Source organism: Pavona decussata, unplaced genomic scaffold (assembly GCF_977016875.1).
Source record: "Pavona decussata unplaced genomic scaffold, jaPavDecu1.1 SCAFFOLD_300, whole genome shotgun sequence".
Lineage (NCBI taxonomy): Eukaryota > Metazoa > Cnidaria > Anthozoa > Scleractinia > Agariciidae > Pavona > Pavona decussata.
Window position 1 is genome coordinate 842,501 of NW_028145697.1, and position 21,449 is coordinate 863,949.

Below are 21,449 nucleotides of genomic sequence, written 5' to 3' on the forward strand. Positions count from 1 at the left end.
TTTCTTAGAAGGTGGTAATCTGGTTGCATAGCCAGCTTCAGGTCACAACCAGGCTAGTGTGTATTTCAAAGCACTTCTTCACCGAAAAAGGTTCTAAAACGCTACAAATGCTTGATCTGAAGCCATATGTTCTCAAATGCATTAAAATCCTTTTAATGAAGTAATATTTCTATCATTCTTAGAATTTAAATTTCTGGAGAATCTTAGTATTTTATTATGTAACCTTTTACCTGCACAAGATGACGATGAGTAGCTACTGGCGCGTTTTGGTGAACAACATTGCACTGTAATTATACTTTGTGGTTGAGGATTAACTTTTAACAGTCGCCATGGCGCTTCCTTCTGTATAGGGCTTTAGCGCCGGAAAGAAAAAAGATCTAGATATGACTACTTCAATTTTAACTTCAAGGGAGGTGAATGGTTAACGCGGACGCCTTTTGTTAGGTGCAAATACTTTTCTAAAGTGGTTGGTACGGGTAACAAGTTGACCTTATCACCCGATACAGCTCATGCACTGTATTGTCATGCAAGGCTCCATTTCTAATTTACCTTCATTTAATTGTACAATTTTCCTTTATTCCTCGTGCTTAAATTCGAAAGTACCTTTTTTGTCTGTTGGATTGATTGTTAGACAAATGTCATCATGTGAACTACAAAACTATACGTTTTTCTTCCCATATCAGGGTAAGAGATGGCTTCCAGCTCAAAGTATGTGGCAGTCGTTGCAATCGATTTTGGGACAACGTACAGCGGGTTCGCCTTCTCCTTTTATGACGAAAACAGCGAAGGAGGGATTTACATGAACAGAGAATGGGGAAATGATGAAGGATGATTTACAATGAAAGCCCCGACTACGATTCTTCTTACACCTACTAAAGAGTTCGATTCGTTTGGGTATGACGCCGATGAGAAGTATGTCCATTTTAAAAGCGGGGAAGAAAAGGAATACTATTATTTCAAGCACTTTAAAATGGAGTTGCACTCTTCGCAGGTATTTATCGTAATAGATGAATGTTAAATGTCGATGAGTTGCAAAATGAGACCAAAAAAAAGACGAAGGGAAAAGGCGGCACTGCTTTATTCATAGATTTAAAGCCCTTTTGCCAAGTCAATAAATATATAAGTCAATGTTGCATTTTATTGTGCTTTAGGAAAGGGTTCATGTCTTTAGTTCGAAAGAAATTAGTTTGGTTTTTAGGGAATTAAATGAAAACGGATTAGTCGTGAAATGTGTTGAATTTTAGTTTGTGAGCTTAAAACGATTTTTAAAAATGTAATAATAAAGAAATTACTGTATGTAAACGTATAGTAGATCGATATTCCACAAAACTGACAAAGTACTGTAGCTCATTTAATTTTGGAGCAAAATAACTTTCTAATAGCAACTTACGGGCGCTCTATGTAGTGATAGCCCTAACATTTCCCAATAGCGGGCATTATTCTTCGATATACCTGCTGTCTATATATATTTCCAGGTCAATGAGAATCCATCGTGGTATAATGAATTAATGTCATCACGCGAGTGATAAAAAATGTATATATAAAATAAAAATGCAAAATGCCAGGTTGTTATTTTCTGGTAAATGGAAATATAGTAAGATGTAGGTCGCTAAATTCACTTAATTTCTTGGCACTCCTGTCCAATTCTCAAACATAATCAAATTAATTATTAGTCAATATGCAATTCATCCCATCCCCCCCCCCCCCCCCCACCCTCCCCTCAGCACTACATTATATATATCGAGATCCCATTGTATCTTTAAATTCTTTACTTATATTTCATATACATTAAAATAAAAACAGGCGATAGCAATGTTGACAGTCGTTTTTATGTCTCCAGGTCATCATTTTAATTATTACACTGAATTTAACATTCACGCTTTTCACTATATAACTACCTGCATATTAAATCGGGTTTGTAAAAAAAAACTTTATTTAAAATGTTATTAATTATTCATAAACCCATTGAACTATCAAATGATTAATAAAACATCACGTGCAGTGCTTTTATATCCAATCTCGTACCCAGAGTCTTCAGGCTTTCTGGTCAGCGGGGAGATTTCGGAAGATTTCTACGGTAAAACAAAGAAAACCGTTACGGAACAGCCAATCAAAAAAATTGAATTTTTTTGATGTCCCCAGAGTCTTCCCGGCGTTGCCCCACTGACCAAAAAGCCTGAAGACTCTGGGTACGAGATTGTTTTATATCCGATAAAACCTCCTCCTTGTTAGTAATTGTGATGTTTTTCTTGTATACTAATTTCCAACGTTCACAAAAGCATAATTGTTATGGACTCTCTTCACACACGCTTTTTCATGAATGTTTTTGAAGCCGTTCAAAAACTTCGCAGCGCGTGTTTTATCGGGTCTAAACGACTCGGCGGCGCCTCTTGGTTTTGAATCCCGATTATAAAATGCTGCTCGTGTTTTAAACATTACACAATGATGACATGGAGTCATCGAAGTGTCAGTGGACATTGCTATCCTTCGTTTTGTCTTCCTGTGGCTCAATTATCTCATCCCTATCAGTATTTACCCACACATGTGAAGTTAAAAATTATTTTATTTAAGGGAAATTAATACGAGTTAAATATTTCATTAATCCCAGAACTTGGACTACACCACGCAGCTGACAGCCGCCAATGGAAAAGAGGTTGAAGCCTTGGTTGTGTTCTCGCTTTCAATAAAATATTTGGCAGATAAAGCAGTTGAAATAATCCGTGAAAGAACAGGAGACAGTGGTTATACGGCCAACGCCATTCGGTGGGTGATAACAGTGCCTGCGATATGGAAACCAGCGGCGAAACAGTTTATGAGAGAAGCAGCATACAAGGTTGTATATATCGCCACCCATTCTTCGTAATCTTAATAACATTAAAACCCTGAAGCCCTTTGACAATGAAAGTTGCAGATTGTCTGGGATGTCTTTTAAGGATGGTGCCTACTAATACGGAGGTATTTTTGCGCCGTTTTTGACTATGCGAGAAAAGCAGGTCTTAGCAAGGGCTATTGAAATCCAGAAAAGAAAAAATGGGGGTGACCATGCATTTTTTAAAAGATATTTAAGCAACAACAATTTTAAAAAGTGCCAAAATACAAAACAATGTATGACATGTTTATACCAAATAAAAGATTTATTATTACCCTTATTTTCTTTTTCAGATACCAAGTGCACTTGCTAAGTTCTTCTTTCTCTGCATACATATTTTTTAAGCCACGTAAAAATATCCCTGTATTAGTAGGCATCACACATAGAAAACCTGATTATCTTGAGAAGCGCAGAAGGTATGCGCATGCAGTAACAAAAGTAGCCACCGTCAATATTGACTTTTGTTCTTGGGCCATCGTAGCTTGATCAGAAATAAAATACAAACAGCGGTGATAAACATAATAAACTTGTGCATACTTTCTGGGACTGCAATGATTTTTACATCGGTAAAACAAAGCGACGACTTCATGACAGAAAAACTGAACACCTCAAGGCCCTTGCTAAAAATGACATCTCGTCGGCCATTGCTGACCATGTAAAAACCACTGGACACAATATCAAGTGCGATCATTTCAATATTTTAGCATCGGTCAAAAGTGATTATCACTGTAAATGAAACAAAACACTTTGTTTTTCCAAGAACTAAAACCAGCTCTTAATGTCAACGTCAGAATGGAGAAGCGGATGCTTTATTAACTAGCTGTAGTTGTTTATAGATTCATTGTAAATATATTTTTTCTTAATGTCGGTTCCAGACCCCTAATCACTATTAAATAAATAGTTGAAAATATTTTAACGGTCACTTTTGAAAATGTATGTTGACTAGCATACGAAACGTCAGGTTTGTAAAATACGCAAGTTTATCTTAGTTTTTTTTTTTTTCTGATAACCGTCAATAAGTGTTCTGAAATGCACTTATGCGTCACACGAATTGAAAATAACGTTATAACCAGAATAGACTTAAATTAATAAATAATAATAATAATAATAATAATAATAATAACAATAATAATAATAAGAAGAAGAAGAAGAAGAAGAAGAAGAAGAAGAAGAAGAAGAAGAAACTGCAGACAACCATCAAGATCAACTTACAAAAAGAAAACAGAAAAGCAATTCCGATGAAGATTCGATCACTAAAATAAAATACATACATGTCATTTATTTCTTTCATTAAAAAAAATGAGATTTCAAAAAACATTTAAAAAACTGGAAACATCTCGTCACGTGAGCGTTGATATGTCGTACCAGCTTATTGTCTGATAAACTGTTTCAAGAAAAGTTGTGAAATTTAGGGATTTTAGGAGAATTAAAATCACTTCGGCAACCCTCTGGTCCTTTCTTGTCAAATAGCAGAGAATTTATTTATTTATTGAGACTAGAATTTACTTATTTATTTATTTATTTGTTTATTGAAAGATTCATCCAAGAAATACTGTTATAAAATTTGCAATCCGTTTACTGTAAAATTGGATACTTTAGACTTAATTTTATATTATTAAGTCTGAGTAAGCAAAATAGGCAAAATAAAATTCTAGACCATAATTTACAACAGCGATACTCCAGGTTCTTAAACGATTTTTTTTAAACTTTTTTCTTGCCAGGTGGTTGCATAATAAATATAAAAATGTTACACTGGTTAAAAGGTATTTAAAAATTTCACTTCCAATTTCTAGCTCAAAAGTTCATTTGAATAAAAAAAAATCTTAATGTCCCAACGTTTCGGCTCCTTGCATACGCCTTCTTCAGGGGCAATAAAATACAAGCGAAGTGACAAGTTTAGTAGTTGCTAGTAAAAACGGAATATATTAGAGAGTTAGTTTTTGTCCGATAAAGTCAAGGCCCTGTACTCTACGGGGAAGGTACATGCCAACATCGTGATTGAGTGGATGTTTGCACGTGTTGATTTCCTATGCTTCCAACAGGCGTCGGGTTCGCCAACTTGATCTGGCACGTAATATTGTAGACGATTCCCACGAGTTAGTGTGACCAGATTATAAACAATGCTCGGCGAGTGCAGATTTCTTGGTATGTTTTGGTGTTCTCTAAGTCGTGTATTAAAAAAGTTTCTGTGTCTTGCCCTACGTTCAGGGAACAACGGAACCGATCAAGCAGGTTTCGAACAATTATAATATCAAAGTCGCTTTAAAACCACACTAGACCATTGGTAACCTATTTCGCAAGCCTGAAGACCCTGTTCCAAAAGATAAGGCGCGCGGCGTAATTTATTCTATTCCGTGCAAAGTTTGCGACAAACTTTACATCGGGGAGACCAAACGGAAATTTTATAATACTCGACTCAGGGAAAACACCAAAAAGCGGTCGAACAAAAACATCCCAAGAAATCTGCACTCGCCGAACATTGTTTACAATCTGGTCACACTATCTCGTGGGAGTCGTCTACAATATTACGTGCCAGCTCAAGTTGGCGAGCCCGACGCCTGTTGGAAACATGGGAAATCAATGCGTGCAAAAATCCACTCAATCGCGATGACGGCATGTACCTGCCCCAAGAGTACAGTGCCTGGACTTTATTGGACAAAAACTAACTCTCTAATATATTCCGTTTTTACTAGCAACTACTCGATCTTAAATAAACTTGTCACTTTGCTTGTATTTTATTGCCCCTGAGGAAGGCTTTTGCAAGGAGCCGAAACGTTGGGACATTAAGATTTTTTTTATTCAAATGAACTTTTGAGCTAGAAATTGGAAGTGAAATTTAAATAAATGAATTAGAGTGTTTTGAGATACTTTTGAACGTGAGAAGTCTATGCTTGTATCAACAAAAGCAAAAACTTTGTAAACGCTGTTGTCATTTTCTGTTTCTTAAAGGCTGGTATTGCTTCTAAACGTGATCTGGAACAGTTAAAACTTGCATTGGAGCCCGAAGGAGCCGCAATCTTCTGTCTGGAAAGGAAGATGAGAGACTTCATAGATGAAAAGGGGGATACTGATGTATCAAGTGTATTTATGTCTTCACCCCTACTAACATAAATATTATTGCTGTGTGCTGCATGTCCCGGGCTCAGTTTGCTGGGCAAAGGATAACAAAACAAACCATGATTTGGTGAAAATGGCTATGAGCAAAAGTCTCATAGCCCCTTTTATTTTTTATATAAATTGAACTAATGTATGGCTATGAACAAAGGCCCATAGCCACCTCATTACAACATCAGCGAAAGGACTACTACTGTCCTGAATTAACTATTAATGATTTTGCCCAGTAAAGGTGAGGGCAACCAAAACACAGGACTAGGAAAAGAGGACAGGGCCACAGGACGGGTGGGAAAAATAAAAGGCGGCTGAAATTCGTTCAGAAGTAATCCACTGACGAACGTGGTGCGTGTCTTGGTGCAAAGGTCATGAACGCTAGAGGGTGGTACAATATAGATTGTCAGGGCCCCAGCCCGTGACCCTGGTATCGTGACATTATGTCACACAATACAACAAAATTCCTAAAGAAACTTCAGTACTGAATAAAAAGACAAACAACAGATCGGATTGAAGACATAAAATCCTATTTGTAAACAAATATTCCCTTTATGTCTTCACCCCTACTAACATAAATATTATTGCTGTGTGCTGCATGTCCCGGGCTCAGTTTGCTGGGCAAAGGATAACAAAACAAACCATGATTTGGTGAAAATGGCTATGAGCAAAAGTCTCATAGCCCCTTTTATTTTTTATATAAATTGAACTAATGTATGGCTATGAACAAAGGCCCATAGCCACCTCATTACAACATCAGCGAAAGGACTACTACTGTCCTGAATTAACTATTAATGATTTTGCCCAGTAAAGGTGAGGGCAACCAAAACGCCAAAGCATCATGACAATTGACATGATGCCGCCCCACCCAAGGGAAATGCAGCACCCTATGTACAAAATACGCATTGATGACCAAATTGCAACATGATTAAATTGAATAACTTACAAAAGGTATGTTAAAGGTGGGAGATTAAATATGGTCCTAAAAACATGGCCATGGAAATATAATGAAAACAGTGACAAGGTGCCAATATACTAAAATGAGATAAGCAAGACTGTTGCACTTGAAAGACAGCCGCAATTCTCAATATCAGTTGAACAGATAAAGTGAGCATAAAATTGCCGAGAGGAAGGAGACTGCTGCCCTTGCAAGTCAGCCCCATTCAACCCAGTAAAATTTGTAACAAAGCATATACTTAATATAAAATAATATCAACAATACTGACCTAATGTAGAGATGCATGAGACTGCTGCCCTTGCGAGACAGTCCCTACGTCAAGTAATCAAACAAGAATTTAGGATTTACGAGCCAACAATTAACGAGATAAGTGAGACTGCTGCCCTTGCAAGACAGCCTCACTCAAGCAAGTCAAATGCTTTAGGAATACAAAAATGGTGAAATGAAAAAGGAAGGGGGGGGGGGGGGGGGGGGTGGGCTAATGCCCTTGGTACATGGCCCTAAGCCTAAACCTACTATTAAACTATGGTTGTACTGAAATAGATAAAATGCGGCTGTAAGTTGAACGCAACTGCTGCCCTTGCAAGACAATTCCGCTCAAATTCCTGCATACATGTAACCAAATTACATGAATAAAAATTAATTAACCAAAACTATAAGTAATGCTGTGGTGGTGAATAAGACTGCTGCCCTTGCAAGTCAGCCTCCAACGACATCTAAACAAATCAAGTAGATACAGTAGATACTCGGATATACTTAAGAAATGCATTGGATTTCCAACGCCCTTGAATACGGATCTGAGCATCGGAAAAACCACGATCTGCAGCATATGATGCAGCTCCTATGCGAAAACTATGTCCCTTGTAACAGGAGGGGTCAAGCCCACAATATTTAATAGTTTGACAGAGTAGGTCTGCGAACAAAACCCTGGGTACTGGGTTCCCTTGAATGGTGAGAAAAATAGCACCTGCAGCATTGCCTCGTAATGCAAGATAATCAAGTATTAACTGAACTGGGCAGTGGTTATCCTGACGATTGACTACTAAGGAAAATGGGCGTTGATTATAGTTATGCTTGAAATCATGAAATGTAAGCTTTATGCCCACCACTTCTCTAGCAGGGTTAAGAAGCTTAGTGAGTTGATGAATTTGCAAAGGGGCGGCAGAAGCCCGTGTTGCAGTAATTTCACCCACTCTTAAAAATGCAAAAAATGCGAGAGAACACATTGCTCGAAATAAGGTTATCCGATACTGTGACCCAGTGATATGAGAAGCAGAATCTAATATTCTATGCAGTATATTAAGAGTAATTGGTAATCTGCAGTCCAAGCGGTGGCCAATCTTTCGATATCCTTTCAATGTTTGCACAATGTAGAAAACTTTTCCTGGGTCAGACAAACCCGCGAGCTTATGCGAGTACCCCAGAGCAGAAACGAAGGTGTTCACGGAGGAAGGGGCATAATGCTTATCGAACAAATAGGCTATGAAAAGTGCTAATGTAGGTGGTGGGATTGGGAGTGAAAACATTGTGGACTGAAATACATCGCAGAGAAATTGGTTGAAAAGTGCCCATGCCCTCTTATAAGTAGGTATTGAGGCTGGCTGAAGGCTTGCATGCATAAGCTTAGAAACTATAGCTGCCAATGCTGGGGCTGCAGATGGTGAGGAATCTCCGATGGACAGGGGTTCATGTAAGCAGGGGCCAGCTGCTTGAAGATGGGAATCTGCAATCGAGATAAAGAATCTGCTAACTTGTTGTGGACCCCAGGGACATGCTTAGCCTTAAAAACAATGTTGTACTTCAAGCAGACTGAAACCAGCTTTCGGACAAAGGACATTAAAGATTTGTCACGACAGGATTGTTTGTTAATGATGTAAACTAGGGCTTCATTATCCGTAAAAAATAAAATGCAGCGATTACGTATCAGATGACCCCATAAGTGGAGACTCAAAACAATTGGATAAAATTCAAGAAAAGCAATATTCTTATGTAGCCAATCCACAGGCCATTTCCCATAGCACCAGTGGTTTTGAAAAATGGCCCCAAAACCAAGCGAACCGGCTGCATCAGTGAATAAATTAAGCTTATCTGAGCTATGCCAAATATCATCAAGGAAGAAGGATCTGCCATTGAATGATGACAAGAAGGACAACCAAACCCTCATATCTTCTTTTGCTTCGCCTGAAAGTCTGATGCGGTAATGAGCTGCTTTAAGGCCAATAGTAAGGTCGATAAGCCTTCGTAGGAAGGCCCGACCGGGTAGAACAACAGAGCATGCAAAATTCAAAAGGCCTATTAATGACTGTAATTCTTGCAAAGATACCTTCTTGCAATGGAGGAAATTGGAGATGAGCTCAGTACATTTGTTAAGCTTATCTTGAGGCAAACGAGCTTCAGACTGAACGGTATCAAGTTCAATACCAGCAAATGAAAGGACGGTTGAGGGGCCACAAGTTTTACCCGGTGCTATGGGAATCCCTAAATACTGACATAAACTTAAGAAAATATCCAACTGTTTTTGGCAAAGTGAATCAGATGGGGCAACAATCAGGAAATCATCAAGTAAATGAAGAATCTTTTGAATGCCAAACTTCTTTTGGGCAATCCATTCAACCGAGGTACTGAAAATTTCGAAAGTTTTGCATGAACTGGCACAACCCATTGGCATGCAGCGATCATAATAATAACTTCCATTCCATTTTATACCGAGAAGATGGTAGTCACGGGGGTGAATTGGAATTATTCTAAATGCATTTTTAACATCTGTTTTGGCTAAAAAACAACCTGGGCCAGCAAGTTTAATAAAGTGAATGGCATCTCGTATGGTAGCATAATGGACACTTGTATTCACAGAAGAAATCCCATCATTAATTGATGTACCTTTTGGATAGGATAAATGATGAATAAGTCTAAATTCACCAGGCAACTTCTTAGGGACCACACCTATGGGGGACACATGGAAAATTGGAAATGGGGGAGAGTGGAATGGGCCAGCTAGCCTATGGGCATCCAGTTCTTTCTTTAGTTTTGCATCTACTATCTCAGGATGTTCAAGAGCTGACTTCAAATTGGTGGTCTCAAAACAAACATGATCACCTTCATAATGTAAGGGAAAACCGTCAGTAAATCCAGAACGCAAGAATTCAACAGTTGAATGAATGTAACCAGAAAGAAGAAGACATAAATTATGAACTCTTATTGGGGTTGGAAGAGGAGGGCTTGGCAGCCTGGGTGCGGGTGATGGGGGATTTGCGTGGGCCACGAAAATTACACTGAGAGGCTCGATGTTGGCCGTCACACTTGAAACAGGTGTGCTTAAAGTTACAGCCAGCACACTCATTGCCTTTATGGTATTTATAGCAAAAACCCTTAGGGATTGCTACAAACCGGTTGGTTTTCCCTGAACTCTGAGGAGTTCTCTGATATGGGGTCTGCTGTGATCGTAACCAGAGCTCCCAGTGAACATTACCCCAGGGGAGGGAAGTGGGCTGGGTCTGTCTCAGAAAGCGAAAATGCTCATCGTAATATTTCCAGTTGTGCCCCCTGGCTGCCAAGTCCTGGATAACATCTGCATATTTCATGAGAACTGAGGCCTCATTTGGATATTTCTGGACATAAATGCCCGCAAAAATATGGAAGGCATGCATCCAAGTTTCGATGTTCTGAATCTTCTTAGGCCTGGCCGCCGGTTCAAAACACAGAGACGGGGTTCTGCCCTCTGTAGTTGTTTGCAAACTTAGCTGGAATTTATTGTCTAGTACTGGATTAACCAGTAATGAGCCAAAATCGATGTACTCTTGCAGCCAAATCTTTCCCTTAAGTTTAGGAGAAACCCTCGAATCAATTGGGAGGCTGGCAGAGTTAAACAAAGGGCCTGATGGTAAAGGAGTTGATGTGGTGGCAGGTAGAACCTCACCTGAGAGGGTTGCATTAACTGCATTTACTGAATCACTAACTACAGCAGCAACACTACGCGATGATTGGGAATCCCCACTTGCAATAGTCACATCAGTAGGAGTACAGGCTGGAACTTCCTCTTGAAGCTGAGAACTTGGAGGAGCAGACTGGCCAGCAGGAATAAGGAGGGGTGTTAACTGTTTGGTAACTTCTGTGGTTACTTTGGACACAATCTGTTCCAGAAGACCAGGAGGGATGGAAGATGCTGCAGAAGGATGAAGACCTGTGGTGGGTGATTCTGCAGTGGCGGCAGGCACACGCTGAACTTTGTCCTTGCCAGTAGTTTTAGTGACGCGCCGTGTCCGTTTAGGAGGAGGTTGCACGGGCGGATGAACTGATGGACGTTTCTGGCGACGTGGAGGCATTCTAGGATACAGAGAAAAGCGGCAGACTCTGTGGTCCAAAAACAAACTTACAGGCTGGTACTGGTATAGGAAATACACAGACATGGAGTCTCAATGAACTTACATAACAATAATTATTAAGACCATTACACAAGATAGTAAATCATAATTTCAATATCAGAGGAGCAAAGCCCCATAATAAAAATAGAGGAACAAAGCCTCAAAATAATGCTCACATGCCAGCAAAAAATAAAAATCGAGGAATGAAGCCTCGAATTAAAGCTGGCGTTAACATATGGCCAGCAAATAAGGGAGCAATGCCCATTACAAAAAACAAGGCCGCAACGACCTTGGAATAAAAAGAGGAACTAAACCTCAAATTAAAGCTGACGTAAAAAATTTTACGAACAGCAATTGACACGAGGAGCAAAGCCTCGAATTACAGCTGGCATAAACATATGACCAGCACAGCTGACATAACAAGAGAGTGAGCAAAATAAATGAGGAACAAAGCCTCAAATTCAGAGCTGTCATAAGAATATGAACAGCCAATAAGGGAACAAAGCCCTCTCAGATTTTATTTTTATTTTTAAAAATAAAAATAAAATGTAATGCAACAAAAGAAAAATTGGGCAGGACAAGCCGGGCTGACAAAATGTCGCCAAAGTGGCAATGCCAATTAAGAGCCCACAAATGAACAAAACAAAAATATACATTAACATGAAAATTAATACATAGAGCAGAAAATTAGCCTTAACAAACGTAACATAAACCAGAATAAAACGGTGATCTGGGTGACAATGATGTACACCTAAAGCATGTTTAACGCCTTTAAAATGGCGCCGCGATAGCTACGGTACAAAAAGTATTGACCCAGTGGGTCTAAATGCACACCATCATGAGTAAGTCGGGTCTGTGATAAATTAGAAAAACCCTTATGATACCAACAGAAAACATTATCGATGTGCTCTAATAATGCACTAAGACACTGATGTAGAACTGGCACTTTTATATTGAAGGACTGAAAGCCCGCGTACGACTGACCACGAGGAATGACTTGGCAAACGCCTATGACGCGAACAGAATATTTTTGCGCAGTAAAGAAACAAGGACTTCAATTTCCGATGCTACTACTTCAGGCCCTGACTGTGAAAGATCATTGGTACCGATCTCTAGGATCACCACGTCCGGAGCAAGACGTGAAATAACGTTAAGGTCGTGGGCTTGAAGCTTCGAAACAGTTCGACCTCCCACGCCGAACATGTGGACAAAAGCACTGCCATGCAGATTAAAATTCCCGTCAACACGCGAGTCAAATCCAGTCTCTATATCGCTCTTTAGCCTCTTAACAAAGGAATGCCCTAAAATAAGAACTGTGGCCGCTGCAGAAGCCATGAAACAAAGGCGTTACTGCAGAATAAAAGAAATTACAGAAGGCGTATGAGTCGCGACTAAGCAGGAATGCGGGCGGTGAAAGCGACTCTCAAGTCGTACCAGAAAAACAATTGCAAACGCGTGAACTTAGCCACTGAACCTTAAAATACGGCCGTAATTAAGCGTATGCAAATAAGAAAGAGCTTACCTTAAAAATAAAAGGCGGCTGAAATTCGTTCAGAAGTAATCCACTGACGAACGTGGTGCGTGTCTCGGTGCAAAGGTCATGAACGCTAGAGGGTGGTACAATATAGATTGTCAGGGCCCCAGCCCGTGACCCTGGTATCGTGACATTATGTCACACAATACAACAAAATTCCTAAAGAAACTTCAGTACTGAATAAAAAGACAAACAACAGATCGGATTGAAGACATAAAATCCTATTTGTAAACAAATATTCCCTTTACACGCCCAGGTTCGAGATATTTGGTGATGGACATCGGAGGTAACTAGTCATTATTCGCGGAAGTCTTTATAAACATTTGCTAAAATCTGGATATGACTTACTGTTTTTCGGTCACGTTCGTCCTTTATGACAGAGAAGATCAATTTGCAAGGTCTTTTTAGCAAAAATTGTGATCATAAAAAAACTCTGTTGATTACTTATGAAACGAATATATCTCAGTAAATTCGTCCCTGTCATAAGCTATGTTGGGGATAAGAATGATTCAAAAATTGTGTCGAGTAAAATATAAATAAATTGTTGGTCATGCCTTTGGATTTCTCAAAATTGTAAAGCAGCTCTAGGTCAAATGTAAATAAGAGCGCTCCTTAGGAACTTTCACCTTTCACATACGTCACCATAAAAGATAAATAAAAAAAAATCGAAAGTGGCCAAACCTTAATTGTCATAATTAAGGACTACTAAAACCTTTTGTGGAAAGACACGTTTCAGTCTGTTTAGACAATTATTTTACCTTGACTTACTTGACTTATCCCCCGCTACTCCCAGTGAAGCATAGGTCCATGGAAACCGCAGCCCGCCATCCCGATCTGTTTTGGGCTAGCGTTTCAAGCTCCCTCCAGGTATAGCCTGCCTTGCCCACCTCATCGTCTAATGTTCTCCTCCAGCTGTTCCTGGGGCGACCTCGACTTCTCTTATCCTGTGGGTTCCATCTCAGTGCATGCCTGGTGATATTGCTTGTCGGTTTTCTGAGAGTGTGCCCGATCCAACCCCACTTGCGCCTTCTTATCTGGGTGTCGTTTCTCTCCTGTTCAGCTCTTTCCCACAGTTCTCCGTTCCTTATGACCTCTGGCTCTGGATGCCCATGATGGACCTCAGGCATCTGTTGACAAAGGACTGTAGTTTTCTGGAGGTTTCTTTGGTTGCCCTCCATGTCTCTGAACCATAAAGAAGGACAGACTTCACGTTGGTGTTGAATATCCTTAACTTGGTCTTTCTGGATATCACCTTTGATCTCCATGCAGGCCTCAGTATTGTAAAAGCAGTTCTTGCCTTCCAAATCCTTGCCAGTGTGTCCCCATCAGACCCACCATACTTGCTGATGTTGCTGCCAAGGTATGTGAAGTCCTCCACTTCATCGATTGCTTCCCAATCCAACTTGATGTTATCTACGTTCCTGGTCTTAACCCTCATCACCTTTGTCTTGGATTTGCTGATCCTTAGTCCCGTCTTCGCTGAGATCTTTGCAAGCCGCGTTAGCTTGGCTTGTATGCCCTGATGGTTATGGGAGAGGAGGGCAATGTCGTTGGCGAAGTCCAGATCTTCCAGACGGGTTGTGAGGGTCCACTGTATGCCATCACGATTTGCCTCTGTCGTGTGCCGCATTATCCAGTCGATGGATAGCAGAAACAAAAAGGGCGACAACAGGCATCCCTGGCGCACTCTTGTTAGCATTTTAAACAGCTGAGAAAGTACTCCATTGTGGATAACTCTACAGGTGCATTTCTCGAAGCTCTTCTGTATGAGAGCGATATATTTCTCAGGGGTGCCATAGTGACGTAACTGTTTCCACAAACACTGCCCTATCAATGCTGTAAAAGGCCTTCTCAAAATCCACAAAGGTGACAAACACGGGAGAGTTTCACTCAAGAGACTGTTCCACAGTGATCCTCAAGGCGGCTGTGTGATCCGTACATGACCTTTCTTTCCGGAACCCAGCCTGTTCATCTCGCAGTCGGTCATCCACCTCTGCTTTCAGTCTCTCCAGGATTATCCTGTTCAACACTTTTCCAGCAGTTGATAACAGCGTGATGCCTCTCCAGTTCTTGCACTCCTTCAGATCTCCCTTCTTGGGGAGGTTGATCAAATAGCCTTCTTTCCAGTCATCTGGTATCTCATTTGTTTCCCAGATCTTATAGGTTGTATAACATCTCAGCCGAGGTTTTCAGGTCTGCTTTGATGGCTTCTGGTGGTATGCCATCTGGACCAGCTGCCTTTCCATTCTTCAGATTTCTGATGGCTCTCTTGACCTCCTCTTTACTTGGTCTGCTCCCATCAACCTACAAAAATGTGTCGGCAGGCGCTATGTCTGGAATCTCGCTCGGCGGTGGTCTGTTCAGGAGTTCCCTGAAGTGGTCGGCCCACCTTTTACGCTGCTCTTCCTGGTCGGTGAGCAATTCTGCACTCCTGGCTCTGACAGGTCTGTCCAGGATCTTTTTAGAACCTGCCATTTTTTTTGTGATGGAATACAGCTCTTTCATGTCACCCTTGCTTGCTGTTTCCTCCGCATTTTTAGTGAGACTGTCTACGAAGTTCCGCCTGTCTTTTCTAAAACCTTCAGTTTGGAAACGTTACATTGACGATAATTTTTTTTTCTCTGTGGGACACTGGTAAACACGATAACAACGTGCCCAGCTTCAAACAGCTTCAAACCGTTCTAACGCGTGAAACCACTTAATTAACACATTAAAACACAGTCTTCTACTGTACAAAATCTATAGTCTATCAAAAAATACACGGAAATTACACAGCATATTCTGCTAACACTGAGGGTAGAAACCTACCCCATTGTGTATTTTTATTTTAGACTAAAAAATTATTAAAAATTACAAAAGAAATTACAAAATATCTCACTTAAATACCTCTTATAAAACACAACCCATAGCTTGAGCCCACATCGGATCGAAATTACAGCAATCTGACTGGCTGGCAAGGACCAATCAGAATGCACCATTCTCGATCCTACCATACTACATTAGTGGCTATAAAAATCCACAACTGCCATATACTATCCGGCGGAACGGAATTGAGTACAACACTCTACCTTTCCCCAGTAACAAATCTTCAAATAGCAACTGACGAGAATCGTAAGATTCGAAACCGCGGTCTTGCTTGCAAACTCACATTGCTTGCTACAGCGTCGTAAAACCTTCAGTTTGGAAACGTTACATTGACGATAATTTTTTTTTTCTCTGTGGGACACTGGTAAACACGATAACAACGTGCCCAGCTTCAAACATGTTTTAATGGAAAAATGGCACTTAATACAAAACCAGCCTTTCCTACGAGAAATCTTCAAAGAGCCACCACTAATTTCCTTTAAAAAAGGAAAATGTCTAAATGACATGCTTGTCAGAGCAAAAATATAAAGAGGTTACACATCAAAAATGTCTCCATTGTTAGAAGTCGTGTAGGCCTGTCACCCCTTGCTATCTCCTCCTGACTCTCGTTTTGCTGTGATTTAACATCTCCCTCGCCTTTTTCCTGACTTCAATCTTGTTCAGTGTATCCACACTTGCATAGGCCCTGTGCTGTTTGGACTTCCTTCCCAGAGTCTCCCACACGTCTCCCTCCACGCGTCTTTTATACCCTGCCACAATTGTTTAACTATTGTTTGATCCTTCCACTCGCTCAGGTGTTCCTCGTATTCCTGCAGACTTGCTAACACCTGGTACTTGTTGGAGATGGTGAGCTGGAGCCTCTTCTTTGTCTCCTCCACCTTCAGCATCTCGATGTTGTATTTGTGGCTTGTCTTCTTTCGGCCGGTGTTGAAGTTCTTCAGTTTCAACCGACATCTGCCCACGAGAAGGTAATGATCTGAAGCTACCTCTGCCCCTCTCTTTACTCTGACATCCAACAGCGACCTTCTGAACCTAGATGACACACAGTTGTGGTCAATCTGGTTCTCAGTCTAGTTGTCTGCAGAAACGCAAGTCACCTTGTGGACCTTTTTGTGTGGGAAAACACTTCCTCCGAATAACAAGCTTGTTAAAGGAACAAAAGTCAGTAAACAGCTTTCCGTTGTCACTCATTTCACCAAGACTATGCTTCCCCATGACCGTCTCAAAGCCTGCATTGCTGCTCCCCACCTTGGCATTGAAATCTCCGAGGAGCAGTATCAGATCCTTTCTGGCTACCCCATCTATAACCCCCTGTAGCCTCGAATAGAACCCCGACTTTACTTCGTCATCACCATCGTTGGTTGGAGCATAGCACTGGATAAAGGTGGCTTTGCCAACCTTAGGGTAGAACCGAACTGTGATAATCCTGGGTGATATTAGGTTCCAAACTATAAGAGACTTGCATGGCTACTTGCGGAGTCAGCATGAATCCAACTACCTCAGTATGGGGAGCATTTGCACTGTCATGGCCGGAATAGAGGACGGTCTGTCCAGTCGACAGCTGTATACATCCAGACTCGAGCCACCTTATCTCGCAGAGGCCCAAGATTGACAGGTTGTATGCGGTCATCTCAGCAGCAATCTGCGCACTCTTGCCTGCTTCAAACATAGTCCTGACGTTCCATGTACCGAACATCGTGGTTGCCTTGGGAGTAAGGTGGGGGGTCGGCATTACGGCTTCCTTTCGGCTTTCCCTGTAATACGTCATACGGGTCCCCGAGGAAACCCCTTCTCCTCCCAAGACAGATGTGACTTTGCGAGTGTTTCCTATGGTTTCTGTAATCGCTTTGTATCCACTTAGTGGGTGATTGGCCCATCAAGCTTCACCAGAGCCCCGTTGGCCAGGCTTTTCAGGGTTCTGAGCAGGCCTTCATGGCTACCGTAGCGGCCCGGAGGAACCAGTCCCCCGCCATACGTAACCCCGCATAGCAATCCCCTACTTACCTGTTCCCAGCTACCACGACGTGGACGAGGGGTTGGATTTTGTAAAGCAGCTCTAAGTCAAATGTAAATAAAAGCGCTCCTTAGGAACTTTCACATACGTCACCTTGCAAGATAAATAGAAAAATCGAAAGTTGCCAGACCTTAATTGTCATAATAAAGGACTACTAAAACCATTTGTTGAAAGACACGTTTCAGTCTGTTTAGACAATTATTTTACCTTAGAGAGACTTTTTTCATTGGCGCATTATGAGCGATAAAATCCGATATGAAAGTATTTCTTGTAAGAATCGCTCGTCTTGAAATGACGAAGTAGTAACATAATAATGCTAAGTTTTGAATTCGAAATATTTTGCTGATAACTTTAAGAGCAATCGTATATAATTTTGTTACTTTTGACCATTTCATTTGCCATACACGCATATAGTTTCAGAATCTGACGTAATCTTGTAATTAGTGGATATTTTAATTTTCCTTTAAATCCAACTATAAACGTAGTGAACGCATGGGTGGTTTGCATTGCTGCCATGTTGGTGTACAAAAGAAAGGAAAATTTGTTCACATAGTTTTTATAAAAATGGAAGTTTACTCCCAGAGAAAAATAGTCTTAATGTTCCTGTACACCAAAGTTAACATGGCCGCCACGACGTCACATGGAAACCATCAATACATCTAACATCTAACCTCGTCATCTCTAATGCCTCGCCTTTTCGAGATGTAATATTCCGCCATTTCAATATTGCTGAAATTATGAAATATGCACTTTTATTTGTGCTTAAGAGTTCAAAATAGCGGATTTCTTTTGTATGTACAATGTTGTTCTTACTACAAAATATATCTTTATATTACACAAGGTGGAACTGTGGATGTTACAGCTCACGAGATTAAGGCTGACGGCAGCTTGAAAGAAGTTCACAAAGTAACCGGTGGCTCTTACGGCGGAATTTACGTGGACAAAGAGTTCGTGTCACTGCTTAAAAACTTGTGCGGTGATCCAGTAGTCAAGAATTTCCGTATCAGTCATCCTGCTGAGTGGCTTCGACTGATGAATGATTTTGAAATGAAAAAAAGAGGAAGACGAGCATTTGAAGTCAAAGACACAAGAATCACACTTCCTCGCGACTTCATCGGATTAGCCTCAGACTTCAGTCCTTCAGGTCCCGATGTTCAGATATACAACAATGAATTCCTCTGTTTAGGGCCGAACGCGATGAAGCAGTTGTTTGAGCCTATAATCAGTAGGATCGTGAGTCACATGACAAGTTTGTTTGCTTCACCTGCCCTCCAGAATATCAGCTGCCTGTTTATGGTTGGGGGTTTTGCTGAGTCCGTAATCCTTCAAGATGCCATCAAGCGAGAATTCGGGGCAAGATTCAAAATTCTTATCCCCATTGCAGTGGTGCAAGGTGCAACCATCTTTGGTAAGAAGCCAGGCATTGTCAGTTCAAGAATCATGGCAACAACGTACGGCTTTGGAACAAACACGGTCTTTGATTCCAAGGTGTATCCGCTGGATAAAAAGATCATTGTCGATGGAAAGGCCAAATGTAAAGATATCTTTAGAATTGTAGTGAAAGAAGATGATGTCATAAAGGTCGGTAAGAAAAAGGTTTTTATTCAATATCCCTTACACGGTGACAAGGAAATGTTTAGAATTCCATTTTTTACCTCCGCCGATGGAAATGTTCAGTACACAACGGATGCCAGTGTGGAACCCCTTGGAGATTTGTTTATCAAATCACCCGATGTCTCAAAGGGAGAAAATCGTAAAATAAAAGTTAAGATCTATTTTGGAGAAACAGAAATAAAGGTGACCGCAAAGGATAAGACAAGCAAAAAAACGGCAACTGTTTACTTCGATTTTTTGAGTAAACCTTAAACTTGCATATTCTCTGCTTTATGATATATTTTGATTGGGATTAATTGTCCTGGTTACGCTATACTCTTTTCCACGTAACGACAAAACAGTTCAAATATATGCATAATAAATATGTTACGTACAGTTAAAAAAACTAAATGAATAAATAGTAATAGGGCTGAATGGCACCAGTTACTGCTATAGATTTTTGACAGCAGATGCAAGGCAAATAATGTCATTGCATTTACAATTATGATAAATATATCCTTTTTGTCATTTTGTTTTCAATTACCATAAGAATTTTCTCAAATTAATCCAAGATTAATACACGATTCTGCTTGCACTTTCAACTATCTGTAAATGGTAAATTAAAGTTGATGAAATAGCTGCTTAGTACCGTTTAGTCACATCAAAAGCAACTAAAAACAAGTTGCTTTTACCATAGTGAGGTAGACCAGTTCTAATCAATTTGAAAATTTTATTCTGTCGTCTTTTTAGCGTGTTTGCAATCAGGTTACATGTTTCACATAAGATTATATAAAAGTAATTTTAATGTTGTTCTATTATGAAAAATAATTGTGCCTGACTTGCTGGACTTTGATATGTTTTGGAATAGCCTACATGTATGAAAGACGACTGTAATCATTTTAACGTTGTTTATAATTAGCTTCACGTAATCAAGAAAATGAAAGACTTATATGGGACCTTTAGTCGCTATTTTGTCTAGCCATACGTTGTTAACCGTAAATAAAGTACCTTCAATTTAGATTTCAAGTTTGAATTCACTCGTTGTTTAAAAATTTTAAGTTGGTTCGGTTCATTAACTTTGAACTTCGCGTCTTATCTTAACGGCATGCCCGAGATTTTGTGGCATGTCAGCACTTTGTCAGCATATCCTTGTCGTTCTTTTCGTGAGCATTCGCGTGGTTCGGTTCATTAACTTTGCAGTGGACCAGCTGGTCAATTCCATAATTTGATGTCTGTACCCCACACCTATACAATAAATTGAACTTCGCGTCTTATCTCAACGGCATGCACGAGATTTTGTGGCATGTCAGCACTTTGTCGGCAAATCCTTGTAGTTCTTTTCCTGAGAATTCGCGTGGTTTCATTGATGAACGACATGTCTTCCTTACCTACCCTAATATCGGTTTATATTATATCCTAGAGAGTTTTAGATTCGCACGTTGGAGTGACAAGTAGCTAATTTCTTGCAGCGGAGGCATTTTCGTTGTTTCGTATTAACTGGGTTGGCAAAGCTATTGCATGTTACAACTTGTTATTTAAAACGATAGGTCGAATAACTGTTACATCAAACCGTAACGCCTCCGTTGATTCATCAGGCTTTGTTGTATGGTTTTTCATTAGCTTAAATTATTATGATATTTCAAAGAATTTTTCGGTACAATGTTCGCTACACGAAAACACGTTTTGAAATTTCCTCGGCAGCCCGAATCAGTCTCGTCAAGGTGTAGCTTTCCGAACCACTTCTTCGCTAAACCCTGTTTACAGGCAAATCATGGAATATTGTATGCTTTTTCTTTGCCTCTTTCGATATGTCATCACAGTCTGGTGCTGACACAATGGCATTTTTAATTTAGTCTCTAACGAAAAATAAAATTTTCCACCGAAAAAGAAATACATAATTGCGAATAACTACGTTTGAGACTCGCGCATATTTCGTTGGACGAAATGACATCACGAAAGGCTACTAAGTGATGTTCCAACTGGCGATGCTCAATTTAGATTTTGAAGAGGAATTTAGTGTGGATTGGATGCACTTCAGAAGCTTAAAAAACGGTGAGTTACTTAACTCAGTGTGTGCTTTGTATTGGTGGTTAACAAAAAAAAAAAGATTTCTGGAGTAAACTTCCTTTCTTTAGAAGGAATGGCATCGG

General features: G+C 40.2%; 1 protein-coding gene, 1 long non-coding RNA gene and 1 pseudogene across 4 annotated transcripts; 1 reads left to right on the forward strand and 2 right to left on the reverse strand.

Moving 5' to 3' along the window:
* The first annotated feature begins 520 nt into the window (after positions 1 to 520).
* Positions 521 to 20,374, forward strand: LOC146454501 (heat shock 70 kDa protein 12A-like; annotated as a pseudogene). Its single transcript, XR_014859192.1, has 6 exons — positions 521 to 991; positions 2,609 to 2,833; positions 5,819 to 5,950; positions 7,675 to 7,682; positions 13,076 to 13,113; positions 18,548 to 20,374. The product of XR_014859192.1 is annotated as a heat shock 70 kDa protein 12A-like (transcript).
* On the reverse strand, positions 5,830 to 17,872 carry LOC146454502 (uncharacterized). Its single transcript, XR_014859193.1, has 3 exons — positions 17,791 to 17,872; positions 13,078 to 13,453; positions 5,830 to 5,960 (listed from the first exon to the last, which is right to left on the reverse strand). It is a non-coding gene; the product is annotated as an uncharacterized LOC146454502 (long non-coding RNA).
* On the reverse strand, positions 6,050 to 11,357 carry LOC146454503 (uncharacterized). Of its 2 annotated transcripts, XM_085095097.1 has the most exons (2): positions 10,849 to 11,357; positions 6,050 to 7,244 (listed from the first exon to the last, which is right to left on the reverse strand). In XM_085095097.1, the coding sequence occupies exons 1-2, from the start codon at positions 11,336 to 11,338 to the stop codon at positions 7,201 to 7,203; spliced, it is 534 nt and encodes a 177-aa protein (XP_084951223.1). In that variant the 5' UTR covers positions 11,339 to 11,357; the 3' UTR covers positions 6,050 to 7,200. The 2 variants fall into 2 exon arrangements, with proteins under 2 accessions (XP_084951223.1, XP_084951222.1); XM_085095096.1 differs by lacking the exon at positions 6,050 to 7,244 and having other exon boundaries at positions 9,972 to 11,357.
* Positions 20,375 to 21,449: the final 1,075 nt, after the last annotated feature.